Source organism: Xiphophorus couchianus, chromosome 23 (genome assembly GCF_001444195.1).
Source record: "Xiphophorus couchianus chromosome 23, X_couchianus-1.0, whole genome shotgun sequence".
In the NCBI taxonomy this organism is placed as follows: Eukaryota; Metazoa; Chordata; class Actinopteri; order Cyprinodontiformes; family Poeciliidae; genus Xiphophorus; species Xiphophorus couchianus.
Window position 1 is genome coordinate 417,174 of NC_040250.1, and position 20,000 is coordinate 437,173.

Here is a 20,000-nt window from a genome sequence, read left to right on the forward strand (position 1 = left end):
ACTTTTTTTTTTTTTTTTAAATCACTGGTTTTGAAATATCAGGTGGGAAAAAAATGAAAACATGTAAGAACAGAAACAGAATAAAACTAAGATAGAAATCGGGATAAAAATGGAACAAAACTAATAGAAAACATTAAAAAAGTTTTAAAAAGAATAGATACCCCCCCACCCCCAAAATTAGAAATAAACAAATAAGAAAACTGGTGTAAGAAAAAAATCAGAGGAGAGAGACACCACATTATTTACCTGAAAGATTCAAAGTTATAAGGTCTGTTCCTCTCAAGATGTTAACTTTTCCTTTTAAAGCTTGAAGATTAATGAGTTCTGGCTGAGGCTTGAAAACAGAACCATTCCTCTTAAAATCAAACACAAACAGCTATATTTCCATATTAAACCATTTTTATTATGATTAAACACATAGACCATTCTGTTATTTAACCATATACATTTATGACCTATAATTAGCTTTAGCTAACATTCATCAGAACCTTTACGGCACATAGAGGAGGATCATTTAGTGCAAGTTACAGTCAAAACTCAAAACAGCTTCAGATTGCAAAAATAAACACGTCATCTATTCATAAAACGAGTAAAAAGTGTTACAGCAGACAGAAACCAGAGGCACATGAGGGGGAAGACGCCACTGCACCGGCAGCTAATACACAGGCTAAACGGCTACGCACTGAGGGCGTGGCTCCGCCCACCTCTCAGCCGGAAGGGGCGGGGCCTCAGGTCGCCACTACGGAGGCACGAGAAGCAGAAACGTTACGTCAAAGCAGCAACAACACGTTACGTCAGGTTTGGCAGCGATGAAGGCTCTTTGTGCGACTGGCAGTGTGGCAAAGTAAGACTACTGCATGGACGGATAAAGACCCAGCGGGGCCCCGGGCACCCTGGGGGAAAACCGGTGGGGGGGGGGGCAGCAACAAGAGGGTCCCCTGAGGGGCCCCGGGGCCTCCAACCACAACTTCTCCTGTTGAGGAGCTCCTGTGCTGTTGTTCTGGTGCTCTTTGTGTTCATTTAGTGAGAATGCCAAATTATAATACCTTATTAAATAATTATTTAAATGCGTCACCATGAAAAACTAGCAATACAAAAGTATTTTAATGTTAATTATATGTGTCTCAATTAAATTACATACATACATCTAATTATTTCATGACATACTTTTAGAAACAGCCCTGTGCAGTTACAGTTTAAATTAATTCATAATGTGCTAATTCATAACATTTATTAAATCATGGAATAATTCTATCTACTTTTAAAAATTAAAATATTTAATTGGGGCACAAATAATTCATTATCTTTAATAAATGTTTCTGGATTTATTTTCTATTTTAATAAATTAGTAACACTTAAGTAATGATTCCATTAGTATTGCAATTTGGCACTCTTTGCTCTCCATAAAACTTAAAGAAAATGTCAGATTATTTTTACTGTAAATTGAAGAAAATCTGGGGATTCTCTCGTTTTTTATTATTTAAATCTAAAACTAGATGATAATGAGATTAAATTAAATGTTTGAGGAAAAAAGTCAAATATTTTCAGAGATTATAAATTTATAAAATGACACCTGGATATTCTTTACGGTTTAAAACCAATTTAGTGGACATATTTCCTTTTAGTAAAATAATGACTTTAAACTATAAAGATGATGGAAAACTTGGATATAAATGTAAGAGTGATTGGAAAATAATCATGTTTTTCATGTAACTAGGTGAGATTAATCTGAACATTTTGGACCCAGATGATGTTTTATTATAAATTCAGTTTTTAAAACCCAAAAACATTTTATCTTCCTGGATTAAAACCCTGATCAGCCTGTTAATCCCAACGTATCGATCCGTGGGGATAAAAGATGCTTTACTTTATTTTCTTTCAGTCAGAACCTCTGTGGTTCTGGTGCCGCCCGGCCCGGCCGAGTCTCACGTTTCCATTCAGACCAGCAGGAAGCTTAAAGTCCAGAACCAGAACCGCTCGGTTCTGTTTCAATGATTAACAGAACTTCATAAAACAGATCAGCTCCACAGTTAACGCCTCTGAGTTCCCCCTGCAGCGCCTCCTGCTGGCCAGTCAGCAGAACTGCAGCGTGAACCCTCAGGAAGCTCAAAGCTGGATGAGACGCTTCAGTCAGAAGTTCTGAAAATTTACCAGACGGGTCAAACAGAATCCTGCAGTTTCACGTTTCTAAAGTAAAACTGACCCAGAACCTCCAGAACTTCCAGAACGGCCAACACAGAAAGTCACCAGGTTTTATTTTCTAGCACCATAAATAAGAAAAATACGACAGTTAAAAGTAAACATCAGAGCTACAGTAAATCTAAACCCCGTCAACATGGAGGGTCCATCAGAACCAGCACAACCATCAGAACCATCAGGAACAGCAGACCCATCAGGACCATCATCCAGACTCTAACCGGGTCACAGGAAGCTGGACTTTCCCTTACCCAGTTAAAATTCTGATTCCTTTCCCAGTTCTTCCAGTTTAACTTTGAGGATTTTTCCAGTTGCTCTCCAGTTTGTCCAGCTCTGAGTGATGTTGGTTCTGACCCGGTTAAACATCCAGAACCTTCTGAATTCAACCTGTTTCTCCGTTCAATCGTAGGACTTTCAGTCTCCCACTCCTGGAGGACTTCCTGGTTTCTAGCCAATCAGAGAGCAGAGAGACGTGTCCACTCCCTCATTGGTTCTGGAGGAACTGGACCTGGAGGTTCTAATGTTCTGCAGGAACCAGAAGATTCTGGAGCTCCGCCTCCTCAATGAGCCCCAGAAAAGGCGGGAATCACCATGGCAACCAGTCAAAACATGTAATGTGGCAATGAACCAGGAGCTTACTGTCCATGTTCTGGATGTTCTCCAGAACCTGACCGGGTTCTGGTTCTGGTCCAGATGTCTGCAGAGCAAATGGCCCGTCTGGATGCCGCTCTTCATCCTCCTCTTCCTCCTGCGATATTTCTACGTTTAGATGATATAAATCCACAGCTACGGCTCAGCAGCGGTTCTGGTTCCGCTCGGACCTGATAAACCCGGTTCTTCTCCTCACTCGTCCTGAATCGTTTTAGGAGCAGGATGAACTTTGACCTCCTCCTCTTCCTCAGCAGGAAGTGGAACCTTCATCCTGCGTCTGTCTTCCTGTGGGTCTGTGGCTACAAAGCTACATGAGTGGAATCTCAGTCACCGGAACTGGACCGGACCGTCCCGGCCTCCGGCAGGAAGCAGCTGCAGAGGCAGAACCGGCGGTCCGGTCCGGTCCGGTCCAGTCAGTGTCCCCCGTCTCTGGAGGACGGACTGTCTGAGCGTCCGCCTCTGCTGGATGGAGACTTCCTCTGCTTCTGTTTGGACTTCCTGAGCATCCGGACCTGCAGAAAGACGGGACAAGGTGAGGTAAAGGGTCAAGTAAAGGTCACGATGGATGAATGGAACCAGTAACCAGTGAACCTGCAGGCCTAGCCGGGTCCAGCCGGGCCTGTGTCGAGCTACGGCTACCTGCAGGGCCAATCCTCAGTACCTTGGGTCCGGCAGCAGAGATGATGATGTGTCCTGGCGCCTGCAGCCAGGGCTCGCCGTCCACCTGGACAGGAAGCTCTTTGCTAACGATGAGGCGGATGTAGGATCCCTGGGCGATCCGGATCCCGCAGCGCAGCCCGCTCTGGACCTGGCCCTGGGGAGACACGGCAGAGGTCAGAGGTCGGAGCGACGCTAGGCCGAGACGATCCGAGACGACCCAGCGGCACCGCACCATGTGGACAACCCCGGTGACCCCGACCACCTCCAGCAGGCCGTCGTCAATCCTGGGCCTGGAGAACCGGCCGTCGGCCTCCGATCCCCACAGGTCGGCTCCGGAACCCCAGCTGCAGAGAGGAGCGGACATGAAGCGGAGCGCCGTCCTGCAGGGGGCGCCGTGCATCTCTGTGTGTTACCTGGGGATGTTGATGAAGATGAGCCCCTCGATGTTGGGCAGCGGGACGGGCTGCTTGTCCACCTGCAGCTGCAGCTCTTTGTGGAGGCTGCGGCTGCGGCTGATCTTCTGCAGACCCACCTTCACGTAAACGCCTTTGTTGTGGAACCTGAGGGCAGGAAGGTCAACTCATGTTCAGGAGCATAAGATGTTTGTTTATCAGTCAGACGGGTCGGATCCTCCAGGCTACCTGCTGGTGAATTTGTCGGGTTCTCCTTCCCGGGCCAGGTGGAAGTCCAGGCTGAGCTCGGCGTCGATGCCGAGGCCAAAGTAGTTGTTCATCTGGACGATCTGAGAGGAGACGAGCTATAAACCGGCTACAGCAGCTAATCCTGCTAAAACAGGTCCTGGTACAGCCATTAGCATTAGCATGCTAACGCCTCAGGTTGGATGTTTTCATCCTTCCCATCAGACACTTGAAGTTCAGGATGACGGACATTTTTAATGATGGCCGTCATCCTGAGCCTTTTAACCAAGTATTGAAATGAATGAACTTTATGTCTCGTCATGTTCATAAAACTTTACACTGTAAAGTTTACAGTAATAAAATCCAGCAGAATTAGGAACTGAGGATTTTACTGTTAGCATCTCAAAGAATGATGAATTAATGGTTAGCGCTAGGTAATTGTGTTTGTATTTAGCAGTTTAGCATTAGCACCTAGTAATGATTTTATGTGTTTACCATTAGCAGAGTTCGTCACTGGAAACAACTACACCTGATTTTAGTTCAAACATTTATTCTTCATTACAACCATGGCGGCCATTTTGAAAAAGGAAACGACATACCATGTATGACATACCATATGTAGGCTATAATTTGACATCAAAGACATTCATATAATTTTAGTGCAAAAATAAATATTGGTGGCCATCTTTAAAAATGACAAAGTATTAGTAAATATGATTTCTGTGGGTCTTATTATGTTTTATTTGACACCAAAAGTATTAATCTGAGATAAATACTTTTGACAGCTAAATTTTGTGCAATAATAAATCCTCCTTGACAACAATGGTGGCCATCTTGAATTTTTCAGTGTTTTTTTTTTTCAGAACAGCAGGTCTGTGCCAAGCCTGGTTCTTGTTTAGGCTGAAATCCTCTCTAGCCTTTGGTCAAACCTTGGGCGGCTCCAGAACGCCGCCGTCCGTCCCGTCCTCTGAGACGTCTTGCGCGTCCAGCAGGATGGTCCAGCGGTCCATCTGGACTTCGTCCGCCTCGTCCACAGACGCCAGGATGTGGTGGGGGTCGTCGCCGCCATAACCCGGCCCCCAGCGCAGGATCCGGGCCAGGTCGTTCCCTGACCAATCAGAACGGAGGAACCCGGGCGTCAGACGGCGATCGGACAGGAACCTCCGCAGGATCCGCCGGTCTCACCTGTTCCCAGAGGGACGATGCCGATGGGCGGCTCGCGGCAGACCAGCTTGTGCCTCACGGTCTCCAGAACCCCCAGAACCCATCCCACCGTGCCGTCGCCGCCGCAGACCAGAACCCGGAACCTGGGAACCTCCCTGAAGGCGTGGAGGCTGCAGCACAGGAACATGTTCTTCCATCACACCAGCAGGTCAATTAGCCTCTGGACCAGAACCAGAACCAGAACCCTCACCCTGCCAGCGGGCCTCCGTTGGTGATGTCAAACACCTGGTGGGGGTTCAGCAGCTTCCTGAAGCTGTGCAGCAGCTCTCTGCCCTTCAGCCCGCCGCTCTTCGGGTTCACAAACACCAGCAGGGGGCAGACTGCGTCCCCCAGCTTCTGGCACTGCAACCAGAACCAGAACCAAGAGAAACCAGCCAATTATAGGACAGAAAAAAAGCCAATCAGAGTGGAGAAACAGTCCTGATGAACATTTCTGGCTAAAATATAATATTTTTTATTGATGTGATGGAAAATTCTGATGTTCTGAGGGGCTGAATGTTGGGTTTTTATTCTCTGTGAGCCACCAGAACCATCAGAACTGAAATAAATAAATCCTGGAAGTGTTTCACTCTATGTGTGATAGATCTATATAACAGATGAGCTTCATTTGTTCAGAATCAGCTCTGAATCGATGATTGGTTCAAATTCAACATTTCTGGGAAAAAAATGGGGTTTTACTCCTTGAATCTGATTCCATAAATAAACTGAATAAAGATGGCTGCCGACTGGAAGCTGCCGGTCTGGATGTTGAACTGGTTTCCAGTGGAACCAGTTCAGTGGGGCTCACCTGGATCTCAGGTATGACTAGTGATGTCAGCGTCTTGTTGCTGATGGTCGTGTCTTTAGCCAACATGTAGATCCTCTCTGCTTCAGCGAAGCAGCTAATCTGCAGCGCCACAGCACCTGGAAACACACACACAGAGAGAAACACACGTCACTACAGATCGTTAAGATCCCCGGGTTCATTCAGGTCTTGTCTTGAAGCCCTGATGAAAAAGTGGTTTCCATGGTAACAGCCTCACCTTGAGCTTCATAGAAGTGAGTAAGCGTGACCAGGTGACCTGCAGAGAGCGACACGGAGGAAAATGAGTCAGAGCAACGGAGGCTGACGGGCAAAAACACACAGCGACAGAAAACTGCAGCAAGCGCAGAAAATATAAGCAGGTTTGAAAACAGCAGCAGGAATAAAACGCTGCAAACGTCTGTCTGCAGTTGCAACATCTGGTCTGAGAACAGTTTGTTTTGTTTTGATGCCATTTTCTGTTTTTTGTTGCATTTGGATATTTTTATGTTTGTGTTTTTCAGTTTGCATCATTCATGCGTTTGCTGGGCCGGGCAGAGCAGCGTTCCTCCATCTGGACAAACCAAACCATCCTGTAGATAGCCGTTGTCATGGTAACCAGATGCTGACTCATCGGTTACTAACGTTCTCCTGAGCTGATTATTTGTTAATAATTAACCTGCAGGTCTCAGTCCATCCAGCAGGGGCGCTGCAGACTCACCCTTGAAGTCCAGATGTTCCTCCAGCAGGCCGCAGTACTCCTCTTTGGTCAGCAGGGGGGACAGTCCTGAGATCAGCAGGCCGACCTGCACGACAGGGTTCTGGTTCTGGACTACATAGAAACGGGTCTGGTTCATCTGTCGCAGGGAGAGCTGCAGCAACAGCAACAACCGTCAAAATTCACAGCTCTGATCTCACCAACACAACCTGAAGCTCCATCCGACTCACCTTCCTGATCTCCTGCAGTTTGTCCAACATCTTCTCCTGAGGACTCAGGGTTTGTCTCTGCACTGCAGGACACACACACAAAGTTAGAAACACACACAGTTAGAAACACACACACACACACACACACTGAAACACACCCAGCTGCTCACCTTGCTTGCTGCTCATGCAGACTTCCTGCAGACTGAAGCTGGACGCATCTTCGCCCTGAAACAGACCAATCAGCTGAAACGCCCACCTTTTACCTGAGGGGGGCGCTGAGGTGAAGCTCCGCCCCCTCTCAGCTCCTTCAGACTAGCCAGCAGTAATTAGCAAACAGCTGCTGCGCTCATTATAGGAGCTGCTGCTCAGAGTGAAAACATTAAAGGGTTAATAGAGGAGCCATGTTGGACGACTTCCTGGAGGCGGAGCTTCAGAAAGAGCTGGAGCTTCTTAAAGAGACAGAAGTCCAGTTACATTTCATATATGTAGCATTTTAATAACAACTGAAGGTAACTTAGTTCCTTTATTAAAATGGAGAACATGTTGCATAAATAAATATAAAACAAACTTAACTAATAAAGATGATACAGGTAATAACTCACCTGTCTGTCCAGCTGCAGCAGAACGTCGCTCAGAACGGACGCCGCTGTGCTCGTCTCTGACACTTCCACTGACGCTGCACTCGACCTGAAACACGAGGCGTATCCATGGCAACCAGCCCTCAGGGGTCAAACAGGGTTCAGGATGACCTCACCTGCTCCATGCAGCGTGCACCTTGATGACATCATCACGCCGTAGCTTGGCCCTCAGCATCCGGGCGTCGCCGGCGTTCTGGTTCTGGAAGTTGTCGCTATGGTGACGCTGCACGGCGCCGACATTCTCCAGGTCAAAGTGATGAGACTCGCCGGGCAGGTAGAAGGCCCTCAGCGCTGCCTCCTGCAGGACGGAGCCAGAAGAGCAGCCAAGGTCAGAGGTCAGGCTGAGGTCACCGACAGAAACAACATGGCTGCTCGCAGCTGATTCCTGGGAAGCGGCATCAGGCTCACCACTTCCTCGTTCTTCACGCCTCGGCAGCTGGGAACCAATCGGAAGAAGCCACGTCTCAACGCATCATCGCCGTCAAACACCTTGATGACCAGCTTACCTGAAACCACAGAGGAAGAGTGTGACCTTTTGACCCCTGGCGGCCGGAGTCAGACTACTTCCTGGATCCTTAGCAGGTACAGCAGTTCACATCCAACCAAACATCCAACCCTGAGCCAGACCCCTGGATGCTTGAACCAGTTAAACCAGTAGAGGTCTGGTACTGGTGCGGTAACTGGTCTTACTGGTCTCTGGAGCTGCAGACTGGAGCTCTCTGGGCGCCGCAGCTGCTGGTTCGGCTTCATCCCAGTTATCTGATGGAAACGACAGAAAGTCGAAACGTTTCACAAGCTAAACATCCTGAAGGTCAAAGGTTAACTGGAGCGGATCCATTAAAGCCAGTTTATGGAACTGGAACAAAACGGTTACATTTTATTTTAAATAGTTTGCACTGGTTAAAATGATTCACCTTTTATATAAAACAAAATTTACATTTTTAAATAAAATTCTTTAAATACTTTTTTAAAGAAAAAACAGATTTAATCTGACTTTATTATTTTATGATGTTAATGGTTTTTATTCCAAAATAATTATCAGTGTATTATCTTTCCATTAAAATGTATAAACTAATTAACTTGTTATAAATAAATAAGATGAATTTATGTAAATAACTAAATTTATTGGATTATTATTTAATTATTTTTATCCATTTGAATTTATTGCCAATTTTTATTTATTTTTTGTTTATTTGGAGTTTGAGGAGATTTAATTTCTCAGTTTGATTCGTTATTTTACAGATAAATGTTTTCACGTCTTCCTGTGTCTCAGTTCAGATCAGCGGCGCTGCTGACAGGAAGCATCTGAACGTTTGTGGCTTTGGTTTCGCAAACATCACAGGAAGTGGTCGCACTCACTGATGATGTCATCAAGCCCCGCCCCCTGAGATCAACTGAATCCACATGGAGGCGACGCTGAGTGAATGATTTGATTTGATTCAGAAACTATTTTCTTATTCAAACGGTTGAGATTCTGTTTAAACTCTGTGACAAGGAAAAGAATGCCAACAAATTAAAGATTTATTAAAAACAAGGTTAGCTTAGCCTCATTTTTAGCTTCATGGCTTCTTCTAAAAACAACAGCAACAAAAAAAACATAGTAATTAAACAAATTAGTCTTAATTTTTCAAGTAAGATTAAGATTAATTACTTTTTAAATTAAGATTAAAATTAATGTTTGTTGTATTAATTAACCCCCTCACCGCGGTCCTGGCTGCCGCTCTCAGAGATCCGGTAGCACTGCATCTTGCTGAAGTTCCTGGACTGGAGTCGGACGCACGGCGGTGGCAGCATCATGCTGCGGAGTCGCCCCAGGGCGCACTCTGCCGGGAGGTGGTGGCAGCAGGATGCGTGGCTCTGCAGGGGCGACAGAGGACGGCGTTTGGACCGCGGCGGTTCTGGTGTGGCGGGTTCTGGAGCGGCTGGACTCACCGTGACGCTGCACCACTCGCACCTCAACCCGGACAGAACCTCAGAGGAACCGCAGGAGCGGCGACAGAACTCGCAGCGCGCCGACGCCGGGTCGCCCTCCCTCCACTGATGCTGCAGAGACTCCTGTGGGTCAGAACCAGAACCAGAACATCACTCCTACAGGCAGCAGAACCAGAGCCCAGTCATTAGTTCTCACCTAAAAACATAAATGGTTTTTAATTGTTACTGATTGCAGATCGAAAACCGAAACGCCGAGTTCGTTTAAATCCAGAATAAAATCCAGCTGGTCAGAGATTCATTAGATATGAAACACTGATCAATACATTTGATGTATTCATGGTTTTAATGATGACAAAATCTAAAGTTTGTTCTGAAATTGTCGACTGTTTGATGTTTCTATGACTTTTTATTTTGGTGTTTTTATAAAGTAAAGGAATTTGAGCTGCTGCAAAGTATTCTATAAACATAAACGATTGGTGGCGTGCCGTGGTGGCGGAGGGGTCAGCGCGACCCACATTCAGAGGCAACGTGGCCTCGACGCGGCCGTCGCGGGTTCGACTCCCGGACCCGACGACGTTTGCCACATGTCTTCCCCCTCTCCTTCCCCGTTTCCTGTCAGCCTGCTTTGAAAAAGGGACACTAGAGCCACAAAAGACCCCCTGCGGGGCGATAAAAAAAAACAACAAAAAAACGATTGATTAAAACTTACATTTTTTGCTACATTAAAAGAGATATATCTAATTTTTAAATGTTTTTATGCTCAGTTAAACTCATTTATTCTCGGCTATAAGATCAGGATCCAGGTCAATGAGGTCGTTTGCGTGTTGCAAAAATGACATCAAGGATGAAGCACGACAATCCATCAACACAACCAACCTAACATGGCATCTAAAAAACTAACACTTGACGGAGTTTGGCTGCATGGAGGCTCAACGCAGGAAAACCACCTGCTGTAAACGTAAAGCTGCTTAAAGCTGCAGCAGGAAACTTCAACAAACAGACAAAATATTTTACATATGTATTAAAACTTTCACTGTCCTAACATAAGACAGACAATTTCTGAAAAAGATAATCGATCTCCTCTGTCTGTGTTCTGCAGAATTACTCAGCTCAGTCGGAACCAACCAATCAGAGCCAATCAGAGCTAGCTTTACTCAGCTAGCCAGGCAGAACAGGAGCACAGAGGATGCAGTCTTTATAGCGCTGCACTCTGTCCTTTCTCACCTGGACAGTAAGAACACTTACGCCAGACTGCTGTTCTTAGATTTTAGTGCAGCATTCAACACTGTCATCCCATCACAACTCATTACCAAACTCACAGACCTCGGCATCAGTCCACTCATGTGTAACTGGTTGCTCGACTTCCTGACCAGTCGACCTCAACATGTCCGGCTGGACAACCACTTCTCATCCACCATCATCATAAACACCGGAGTGCCACAAGGCTGTGTGATGAGTCCCTTCCTCTACTCCCTCTTCACCTACGACTGCAGACCTGTCCACGGCTCTAACGCCATCATCAAGTTCGCAGACGACACCACGGTGATCGGCCTCATCAGAGATAATGACGAGGCCGCTTACAGGGAGGAGGTAGACCGTCTGGCTGAGTGGTGCGACAAAAACAACCTGCAGCTGAACACCGAGAAGACCAAGGAGTTTATCGTGGACTTCAGGAGGAACGCTGACCCACATCCACCCATCCACATTAAGGGGACAGTGGTGGAGCGTGTGGACACCTTTAAGTTCCTGGGAGTCCACATCTCCGAGGACCTGACTTGGACGACCAGCTGCTCCAAACTCATTAAGAAGGCGCATCAGTGCCTCTTCTTCATGAGGACCCTGAGGAAGAACCACCTGTCCTCAGAGATCCTCACGAACTTCTACCGCTGCACCATTGAGAGCATCCTCACCAACTGTATTACAGCTTGGTACGGGAACTGCTCTGTCTCCGACCGGCAGGCGCTGCAGAGGGTGGTGAAAACTGCCCAGTATATCGCCGGGGCACCGCTCCCTGCCATCAAGGACATCTACAGGAAGCCGTGTTTGTAAAGGGCCGGGAAAATCACAAAGGACTCCACTCACCCAGCACACACACTCTTTTCCCTCCTGCCCTCTGGGAGGCGCTACAGAAGCCTACGGACCAGAACCACCAGGCACCGGAACAGCTTCTTTCCCACAGCTGTCACGCTTTTGAACGCCTCCTGACATAAAACATAAACTATAAGGACTGTACTCCCCTATCCTCTCATACAACAATAACACATGGACTATCCTCACACACACACACATCACGGACTGTTTTCTTCACACACACATACAACCTGTACATTTTATCTGCCATTATTTATCTTGTATTATATTATATACATATACACTGCCTGGCCAAAAAAAAGTCGCCACCAAAAATGGTCCCACTCTCTAATATTTTGTTGGACCGCCTTTAGCTTTGATTACAGCCCACATTCGCTATGGCATTGTTTCATTAAGCTTCTGCAGTGTCACAAGATTTATTTCCATCCAGTGTTGCATTAATCTTTCACCAAGATCTTGTATTGATGATGGGAGAGTCTGACCACTGCACCAAGCCTTCTCCAGCACATCCCAAAGATTCTCAATGGGGTTAAGGTCTGGACTCTGTGGTGGCCAATCCATGTGTGAAAAAGATGTCTCCTGCTCCCTGAACCACTCTTTCACAATGTGAGCCCCATGAATCCTGGCATTGTCATCTTGGAATATGCCCGTTCCATTTGGGAAGACAAAATCCATTGATGGAATAACCTGGTCATTCAGTATATTCAGGTAGTCAGCTGACCTCATTCTTTGGGCCACAATGTTGCTGAACCTAGACCTGACCAACTGCAGCAACCCCAAATCATAGCACTGCCCCCACAGGCTTGTACAGTAGGCACTAGGCATGATGGGTGCATCACTTCACCTGCTTCTCTTCTTACCCTGATGCGCCCATCACTCTGGAACAGGGTAAATCTGGACTCATCAGACCACATGACCCTCTTCCATTCCTCCAGAGTCCAATCTTTATGCTCCCTAGCAAACTGAAGCCTTTTTTTCTGGTTAGCCTTACTGATTAGAGCTTTTCTTACGGCTACACAGCTGTTCAATCCCAACCCCTTGAGTTCCCTTCGCATTGTGCGTGTGGAAATGCTTTTGCGTTCACAATTAAACATACTCCTGAGTTCTGCTGTTGTTTTTCTTCGATTTGATTTGACCAAACGTTTAAGTAATCGCCGATCACAATCATTCAGGATTTTTTTCCGACCACATTTCTTCCTGGAAGACGATGGTTCCCCACCATCCTTCCAGTTTTTAATGATGCGTTGGACAGTTCTTAACCCAATTCTAGTAGTTTCTGCAATCTCCTTAGATGTTTTCTCTGCTTGATGCATGCCAATGATTTGACCCTTCTTAAACAGACTAACGTCTTTTCCACGACCACAGGATGTGTCTTTTGCCATGGTTGTTTAAGAAATGAGGAGTTACTCATTGCATCAGCTGGGGTTAAATAACTTGTTGCCAGCTGAAAGATAATCGCCTATGCAGTACTTATCCAATAGGAGGCTTGTACCTATTTGCTTAGTTAAATCCAGGTGGCGACTTTGTTTTTGGCCAGGCAGTGTATAACCCATTCCCTAACATTCTTGTATATTCTGTATAATCTGTGCATAAAGCTCCCATATTTATATTTATACACAATATCTATATCTCTTGCTATAACCCCTTATAGTCCATACATACATAGTCTTGTACATCTGTAAATAAATATTTTTATCTCCTAGAGCACTTCTGGATAGATGCAAACTACATCTCGTTGCTTGTACTTGTGACAGTGCAATGACAATAAAGTTGAATTCTATTCTATTCTATTCTATTCAGAGCTAGCTTTACTCAGCTAGCCAATCAGAGCTAGCTTTACTCAGCTAGCCAATCAGAGCTAGCTTTATTCAGCTAGCCAGGCTCTCAGAAACTTTTAGTTCAGTAACTCAGGATTGTTTATTTTGATGCAACCTGGATTTGACTTTAATGAATGTTTCCTTTTTTACTTGACATTTTGTGATAAAGGCTGTGCTGTGAGATTTATTTGACTCGTATTTAATTTAGGGTACAGAGGATTGTCCAGAGTTTGTCCCGGATCAGTGACTGGCTCTCCAGTAACTGTCTGGTTTTAAACACCAGTAAGACAGAAACTGATTATTGTCACCTGCAACACAATATCTACCAGAAAACTGGATCCTTCCTAAAATCAAAGGTAAAAAATCCAGGTATCACTTTTGATTCATCATCAGGCTTCGACTCACATTAAGGCCGTTTCCTGTTCTTGTTTCTTTCATTTAAGAAACTTTTCTAAAATCAGACAGATGGTCTCCAGGCTGATCTGGAGGAAATCATTCATGCTTTAGTCTCACAACGTCTGCTACTGTTACGCCCTTTTCACCTGTTGGATAAATTCCTCCTGCTCTCTCAGCAGCCAGTCCCAGTCCTTCCTGTCTCTCCTCCGGCTCCCAGCCGACTGTAGGATTGGTTTAAAGTTCTGGTGCTGACCCACAGAGTAACACGGCCAGGCTGCTGGTTTTCTGTCAGGTTTTAACTAAACTTTCTGCTTCGTTCTCAGACTCTGAATCTCCTGGTTGCTCCACGGACACGGTTAAAACCCAAAGGGCCCCGGGCCCTTCAGTCGGTGGCCCTCACAGCTCTGTTTTCTGACTGGAGGTTTTTAAAAAGCAACTAAAACATTTTTATTTTCTCAGGCTTTTATCTCTGGATTTTATCGTTTCTTCTGTTGGTTTTATATTTTGTACAGTTTTAAGGTTGATTTCTATCAAACAGTACTTTATGATTTTATGTCTGTGAAAATCTTTAGCAATAAACTTTATTTACTTACTAACCTTACTGTTAAATATTATTTTACTGATTGCAGGTTTTTCAGTCATTTTGACTAAATAGCTGCTGTTTTGTGCCTGCAACTATTTTTGCATGTTTTATGTCTAAATTATGTGAATTTATTGCCAGATAATTTTTCAATTTTGCCAGATCACATAGTATCATTTATACCTAAAGCGAAAAGTTAACAGTCAATCCAGATGATCGTCAGTGATCAGTGATCGGCCTCATGGATGATCGGTATCAGAACCTGATTGGAGCGTCCCTAATATTATTATTATTGTTGTTTTGATTTCATTTTAATGTTCTGGAAAACAGGGCCACAAATCTCCAGTAACTTTTTACTCAAAAACAGACTTAATTGCGCCCGATAATTAAGAGTGTTGCTATGCAGCTGGAGTTTGGACATCACTGAATAAAGTTCAGGGCCGGAGCCAGGAGGTGGCCATGGGGCCCCGGCCCCACTCAGAAATAAACATGTGAGACTCCAGTTCTGTCATGGTTCTGCTTTACCTGCTGCAGGTTCTGGTCCAGGTGGCAGCAGCGACAGTCTGCGCAGCTGAAGGCAGCGCAGTCGGCGTGGACGTGCAGCTCGCACACTGGAAGACAGGAAGTAGTTTATCAGGGGCGATCAGCGTGAGGACGGCGGAGACAGAGCGACTGTCAGAGCCGCACAGAGAGGAAGATCAAATCTCTGCTTTCATTTCTTCATCTGATCTTTAAGTAAATATAGATGAAGGTCCAGATATCTGGCCTAGTCAAAGCCCAGCTGTTGGAGACCAGGTCGTCTGCACAACGTTTCCCAGCATGGTGTTAATCATCTCAGACCGGCAACATTGCTGCTCTTAATTCCCATCAGAGCTCTGAAATCACCATACTGGTTGTATCAGCAGGTTGAACTGGTCTGACTGGTGATGATGCTTCAGGCTGAACTGGTCCCACCTTCACAGCGCAGCGCCGTGCTTCCCTCCGTCTGCTTCCTGCACACGCAGCAGAAACGCTTCTTCTGACCAGCCGGGCCGAAGCAGTGAGCCACCGGCACCTGCAGGGGGCAGCAGACAGAGACCTGTAACACTCACTCCTGATTGGCTGGTTTAGTATCAACAGAGAAAACAAGAAGCAGCTTTTCATGACGATTTCATTCATTTAACAGAAGCAGACTAAAAGATCTCAGACAGCAACACATCAGGCGCTGAGCTACAGAACTTCAAAAGTCTCTGACGTCCATCAGAACCATCTCTAAAGGTTCTGGACTCTACAGAAGTCAACCAGGATCCCTGCTAAGTCGCTAAACACATAAAAGAACTAGCGGAAGCTAACACTAAATCTGTAAATACATAAAATAACTAATCAGCTAAATACATTTAAAAAATGAAGGAAGTCATCACTAAATGGTTAAACACATTAAAATGTTAGCAGAAGCTAATGCTAATGATTAAGAGAACAGCTAACCAGAAACTTAGGTTCACTAACAGCTGGATGTCGCTAAACAAAAACCTCAACTATGCTGACACTGACCTGCTAAACACATTAAAAAATTAGCAGAAGCTAATGCTAACCATTAAAACGACGGTCTGTGCGTCACATCGTCATCTCTTCACTTTCTGCTACATTTTATCACTTTAAAGTTGTATGAATATGATGACCAAAGTGGAAAACATGATGTGACATAAAGTTCATCCCAGTCATTAAATGGGGAACATTTAACAGTGATAATTGGTCAAAATGGCCACTCAAAGATGGCGGCCATTTTGAAAGTGAGATATGAAAAGCACTCTGAGGCTGATGCTGATTTATGTTTGGGTGAATAACTTGCTGCTCTGCAGACTCACCTGAACCTGAGTCGGAGCCATGCAGCTGCACACGGCCCGCAGCGTCTTCAGACATTTCTCATGACACATGAAGTTACACACTGAGGAAGAGGAGGAGATGAAGGTCAGGGTGAAGGCTCAGCTCCAGCATGGAGGATGGCTGCAGTGAACGATTCCTGACTGCTGATTTCATTTGGAATAAAATTATTTTTTATCATCCTGGGCTCAAATCCCAGCTAGGTTAGTCTGACTAGTAAATATTTCACTTTCCTCTCTGCAGCCTGAATGAAACTTTTCCTTCCGTCTAACTTTCTAGCGCGTCATGGCCGTTCTTCAGTTCATCAGAATCAGACGCTAGCAGCGCTGAGCTAAACGGACCAGCAACCCCTCAGATGTCACGACCCCTCTGGCGAATGCCAGCACGTTCTGGTTTCCATGGTGACGCCAGGCTTTCCCCGTGATCTGCCGGTCCGATCGGTTAGAGCGACGCGGTTCTGAACGGACGGATTTGAATGTCAGTTTCAATGTTTTTGTTGAGAAAAATATGCAAATGGTTTCTATAAATAGCAGAGCAGTTCTGGGTTCTGGGAAGAACCGGAACCGGTCGGGTCAGGAACACAGCAGCCTGAGGAGGACTGCGCTGGACCCGCTGGTTCTACCAGAACTGGGTTCCTGAATTGGCCTCTGTCCCAGTGAAGCTGGGGTCAGAGGTCAGAGGTCACAGGTTGTCACACCACACAACACTTTCTGCTGCTCACAGAAGGTCAGCTGGCTGAAAGGTTAATAATGGATCCGGTTCTCTCTCCGACCCACAGAACCGGCCTCCTGGTTCTGATTACATCATGGTGGCAGATGAAGCCCCTCGATGACATCACAGCTCCCTCTTAATCTCTCCAGGACACACACACGCGCAGCATCCTCGCTCGCCTCCTGTTGCCATGCCAACGACTCGACTGCAGCTCCGAATTGATGGAGACGATTTACAGACATGAAAGAGGAGAGTTAACCTCTGACCCCAGGATGGAGGAAACCCCTCTAACTGTTTGCCCTCAGTTGTGTCTGACAGGCCGGGTCTTGTCCATTAGATCCGGGCTCAGTTCGGTTCTCCAGGGATCCCGGCCTGCAACTTTTAGATGCATCGTTACTCCAACAGAGCGGATGAAATTGCTGGATTCCTCACCAGCAGCCGTTCATTGGATTCAGGTGTGTTGGAGCCGGGATGCCTCTGAAAGCTGCAGGTAGCTCCGGAGGACCGAACCCTCTAACGGTCTGCTTTCTGTCTGACAGGCCGGGTCTTACCTTCGCACAGGAAGCCGATGAGACCCCAGACGAAGTCGCTGCAGCTGTGGCAGAAGGTCGGCTTGGTGAGGGTGACTTTCTTGAAGCAGTGGCCCATCGTGGACTGCTGCGCCCGCCTCTTCTCGGCAGCCGGACTCGCAGCCCGGCAGTTGGCGGCGTCGGGGTCCGCCGGGCCGGGCCGGGTCGACTCGGCCATGTCCGTAAACACCGTTTTATAACACGGACAACACACGGTGTACAGCAAACCGACTTCTGAGGTAGAAACGTCGTTGTTCTAATGGATGTTCAGCCCCACAGTAAGCTCATCCCAGCGGGCCGGACGCGGCGGCCAGCCCGGGGAAAGGGCGCTCTGCTCGGGGAGGGACTCGGAGTTTCCCCCTCCGCCTTCGGAAGCTAATCCAGGTCCAGAAATTCAACTCAAACCCATCAGGTTCCAAATTAAACAAATCACAGTTTTATACTGATCACGAGTCTGTTGTCTCCAGATAAAGAGCCATTTCACCGGCCGGATCCAGCGGTTTTCCCCCACGGAGAGGACGCTCAGGTCGGTGTGGAGGGTCCCGCCGAGCCGGCGAGCTAACCAGCCCAGGTGTGTTTCTGGTCGGAACCAGAAATATCCACAAACATAAACCAGGGCGGTTTTAATCCAGAGGGGAAGAACTACCCGGCTGGCTTCCCAGGAGCTCCCCACGCCGAGCAGGATCCGGCCGGCCGGAGACAGCGGTGCCAGCCGGCGGCGCCTCCCGGAGACGGCGCTCAGCAGGCGGGATGAATAAAAGATGACATATCGATCCGACGAACCTGAAGACAACGGGGCTCTGCGGAGGTATGGAGCCTCTGGACCCCCTGATGAGCGCGTTTCCAGTCAGAGCCGCGAGGCTGGCAGCGGGAAACGAGGCGAAACAGAACCGGAATTAAGAATCGAAGCCCGGGAGAAGGAGCAGAGAGGCCCCGGGGAGCCGGAGGTGGTTCAACAAGTGGCTCGTCCGTCTGCGGAGGCTCCTTTCATTCTGCTGCCGCTTCCTTTTCAGAGGCGGCTTCTTCTTCCGCGTCTGAGTCTCGACACTGATTTACTCCTCCTCCTCAGCTTCATCAGCTCCTCTTCCTCCTCCTTCAGCTCCTGCTCTTCCTCTCTCCTCCGCCTCCTCAGCGACTTCCATAACGGCAAATTATAAAATCTTTTATTGATCCCAAAGTTAAAATTAAAAGTTAAAATTAAACGCTGTACATGCTGATCTCCTGTAGCAGTCTGTATTGCAACTATTCTGAAGATGCCTTTGACTCAAGACACTGTTGTTGTTTAAGGCTGCTGCATGCTCCCACCGCCCAGTTCAGTCCGCTTCAACCCGGCTCCAGTCCGCTTCAACCCGGCTCCAGTCCGCTTCAACCCGGCTCCAGTCCGGTTTAACACGACTCCAGAAAGTCTAGAGTCTAGTCTAGAAAGTCGGCGCCTAGAAAGTCCGGTTCATTTGTGGAGGTATGAATGCCAATTGAACTCTGATCCACCCTTGGGGCGTGCTGTGGTGGCACAGGGGGTTAGCACGCCCCACATTTGGAGGCCTTAGACCCGCGGACGTCGCGGGTTCGATTCCCGGTCCCGACGACCTTTGCCGCACGTCTTCCTTCAAAATGTCCTCCGGCTCAGCTGGCTGCCTGCAGACGCAGCTCCTGTCCTGTGTGTATTAATCTGTGTATAAAAAATTCTTGCTGTAACTGCGAAATAATTTCCCTGCTGGGATGAAGAAAGTAATTCTATTCTATAGAATAGAAAACCAGTGACCGCTAAAAGTGAACTACAGCGCAGGGCATTCTGAGTAAATGCAGCCAAAACAAACGTGCTAGCCTAACGCTAGCAGGAGAAATGGCTCGTGGCCTTTAGCCAAAGACTAAGAGAAATCCTCCAACCTCTAAAATTTGACGCCATTTTAGTTTCCATTTGGTGTAGAAGGAAGTTGTGCTCAGCTTCTTCTTCAAAGGTTTTAGTGTTGTTGTTAGTGCAGCGCCCCCACAGGTGAGGAGGGGAACAAGTTGCTCAAAGGGTTTGGTTGTCCGTAGCATTCCTAATTTTCTGTAGAAGAAAGTTTCTTTCTTCAGCCTGATCCGTCTCTTCAGGGTTGGAAATGTATTTCCTAGAATAAACACCTTAGTGTTCACCTGGTCTGATGTCCAGGTGAACACTAAGGTGTTTATCCTCCTCCCCTTCTTCTTCTATGATGAAAATAGTGACCTTTGACTCCATTTCTCCTGAAATCTACCATTACTTCCTTTATTTTGTTCACATCAAAATTGAGATGATTGTTTGCACATCATGCCACAAATCATGTTTTTTACACTTTTTCCTCCTTCC

General features: G+C 46.7%; 1 protein-coding gene and 1 long non-coding RNA gene across 3 annotated transcripts; one reads left to right on the top strand and one right to left on the bottom strand.

Moving 5' to 3' along the window:
• Positions 1-381: 381 nt before the first annotated feature.
• On the bottom strand, positions 382-18,141 carry dgkq (diacylglycerol kinase theta). 2 transcript variants are annotated; one of them, XM_028009103.1, is made up of 23 exons: positions 17,654-18,141; positions 16,376-16,455; positions 15,486-15,585; positions 15,057-15,142; positions 9,648-9,770; positions 9,419-9,572; positions 8,406-8,474; positions 8,124-8,221; positions 7,832-8,013; positions 7,680-7,764; positions 7,248-7,302; positions 7,099-7,160; positions 6,872-7,022; positions 6,392-6,430; positions 6,157-6,272; positions 5,560-5,711; positions 5,331-5,479; positions 5,075-5,253; positions 4,149-4,249; positions 3,921-4,067; positions 3,740-3,851; positions 3,509-3,661; positions 382-3,359 (listed from the first exon to the last, which is right to left on the bottom strand). In XM_028009103.1, exons 1-23 carry the CDS (start codon positions 17,847-17,849, stop codon positions 3,261-3,263), a joined length of 2,688 nt encoding a protein of 895 aa, XP_027864904.1. In that variant the 5' UTR covers positions 17,850-18,141; the 3' UTR covers positions 382-3,260. The 2 variants fall into 2 exon arrangements, with proteins under 2 accessions (XP_027864904.1, XP_027864903.1); XM_028009102.1 differs by having other exon boundaries at positions 3,487-3,661.
• LOC114139277 (uncharacterized) lies at positions 17,921-19,595 on the top strand. The gene is made up of 2 exons (XR_003594414.1): positions 17,921-18,055; positions 18,139-19,595. It is a non-coding gene; the product is annotated as an uncharacterized LOC114139277 (long non-coding RNA).
• Positions 19,596-20,000: the final 405 nt, after the last annotated feature.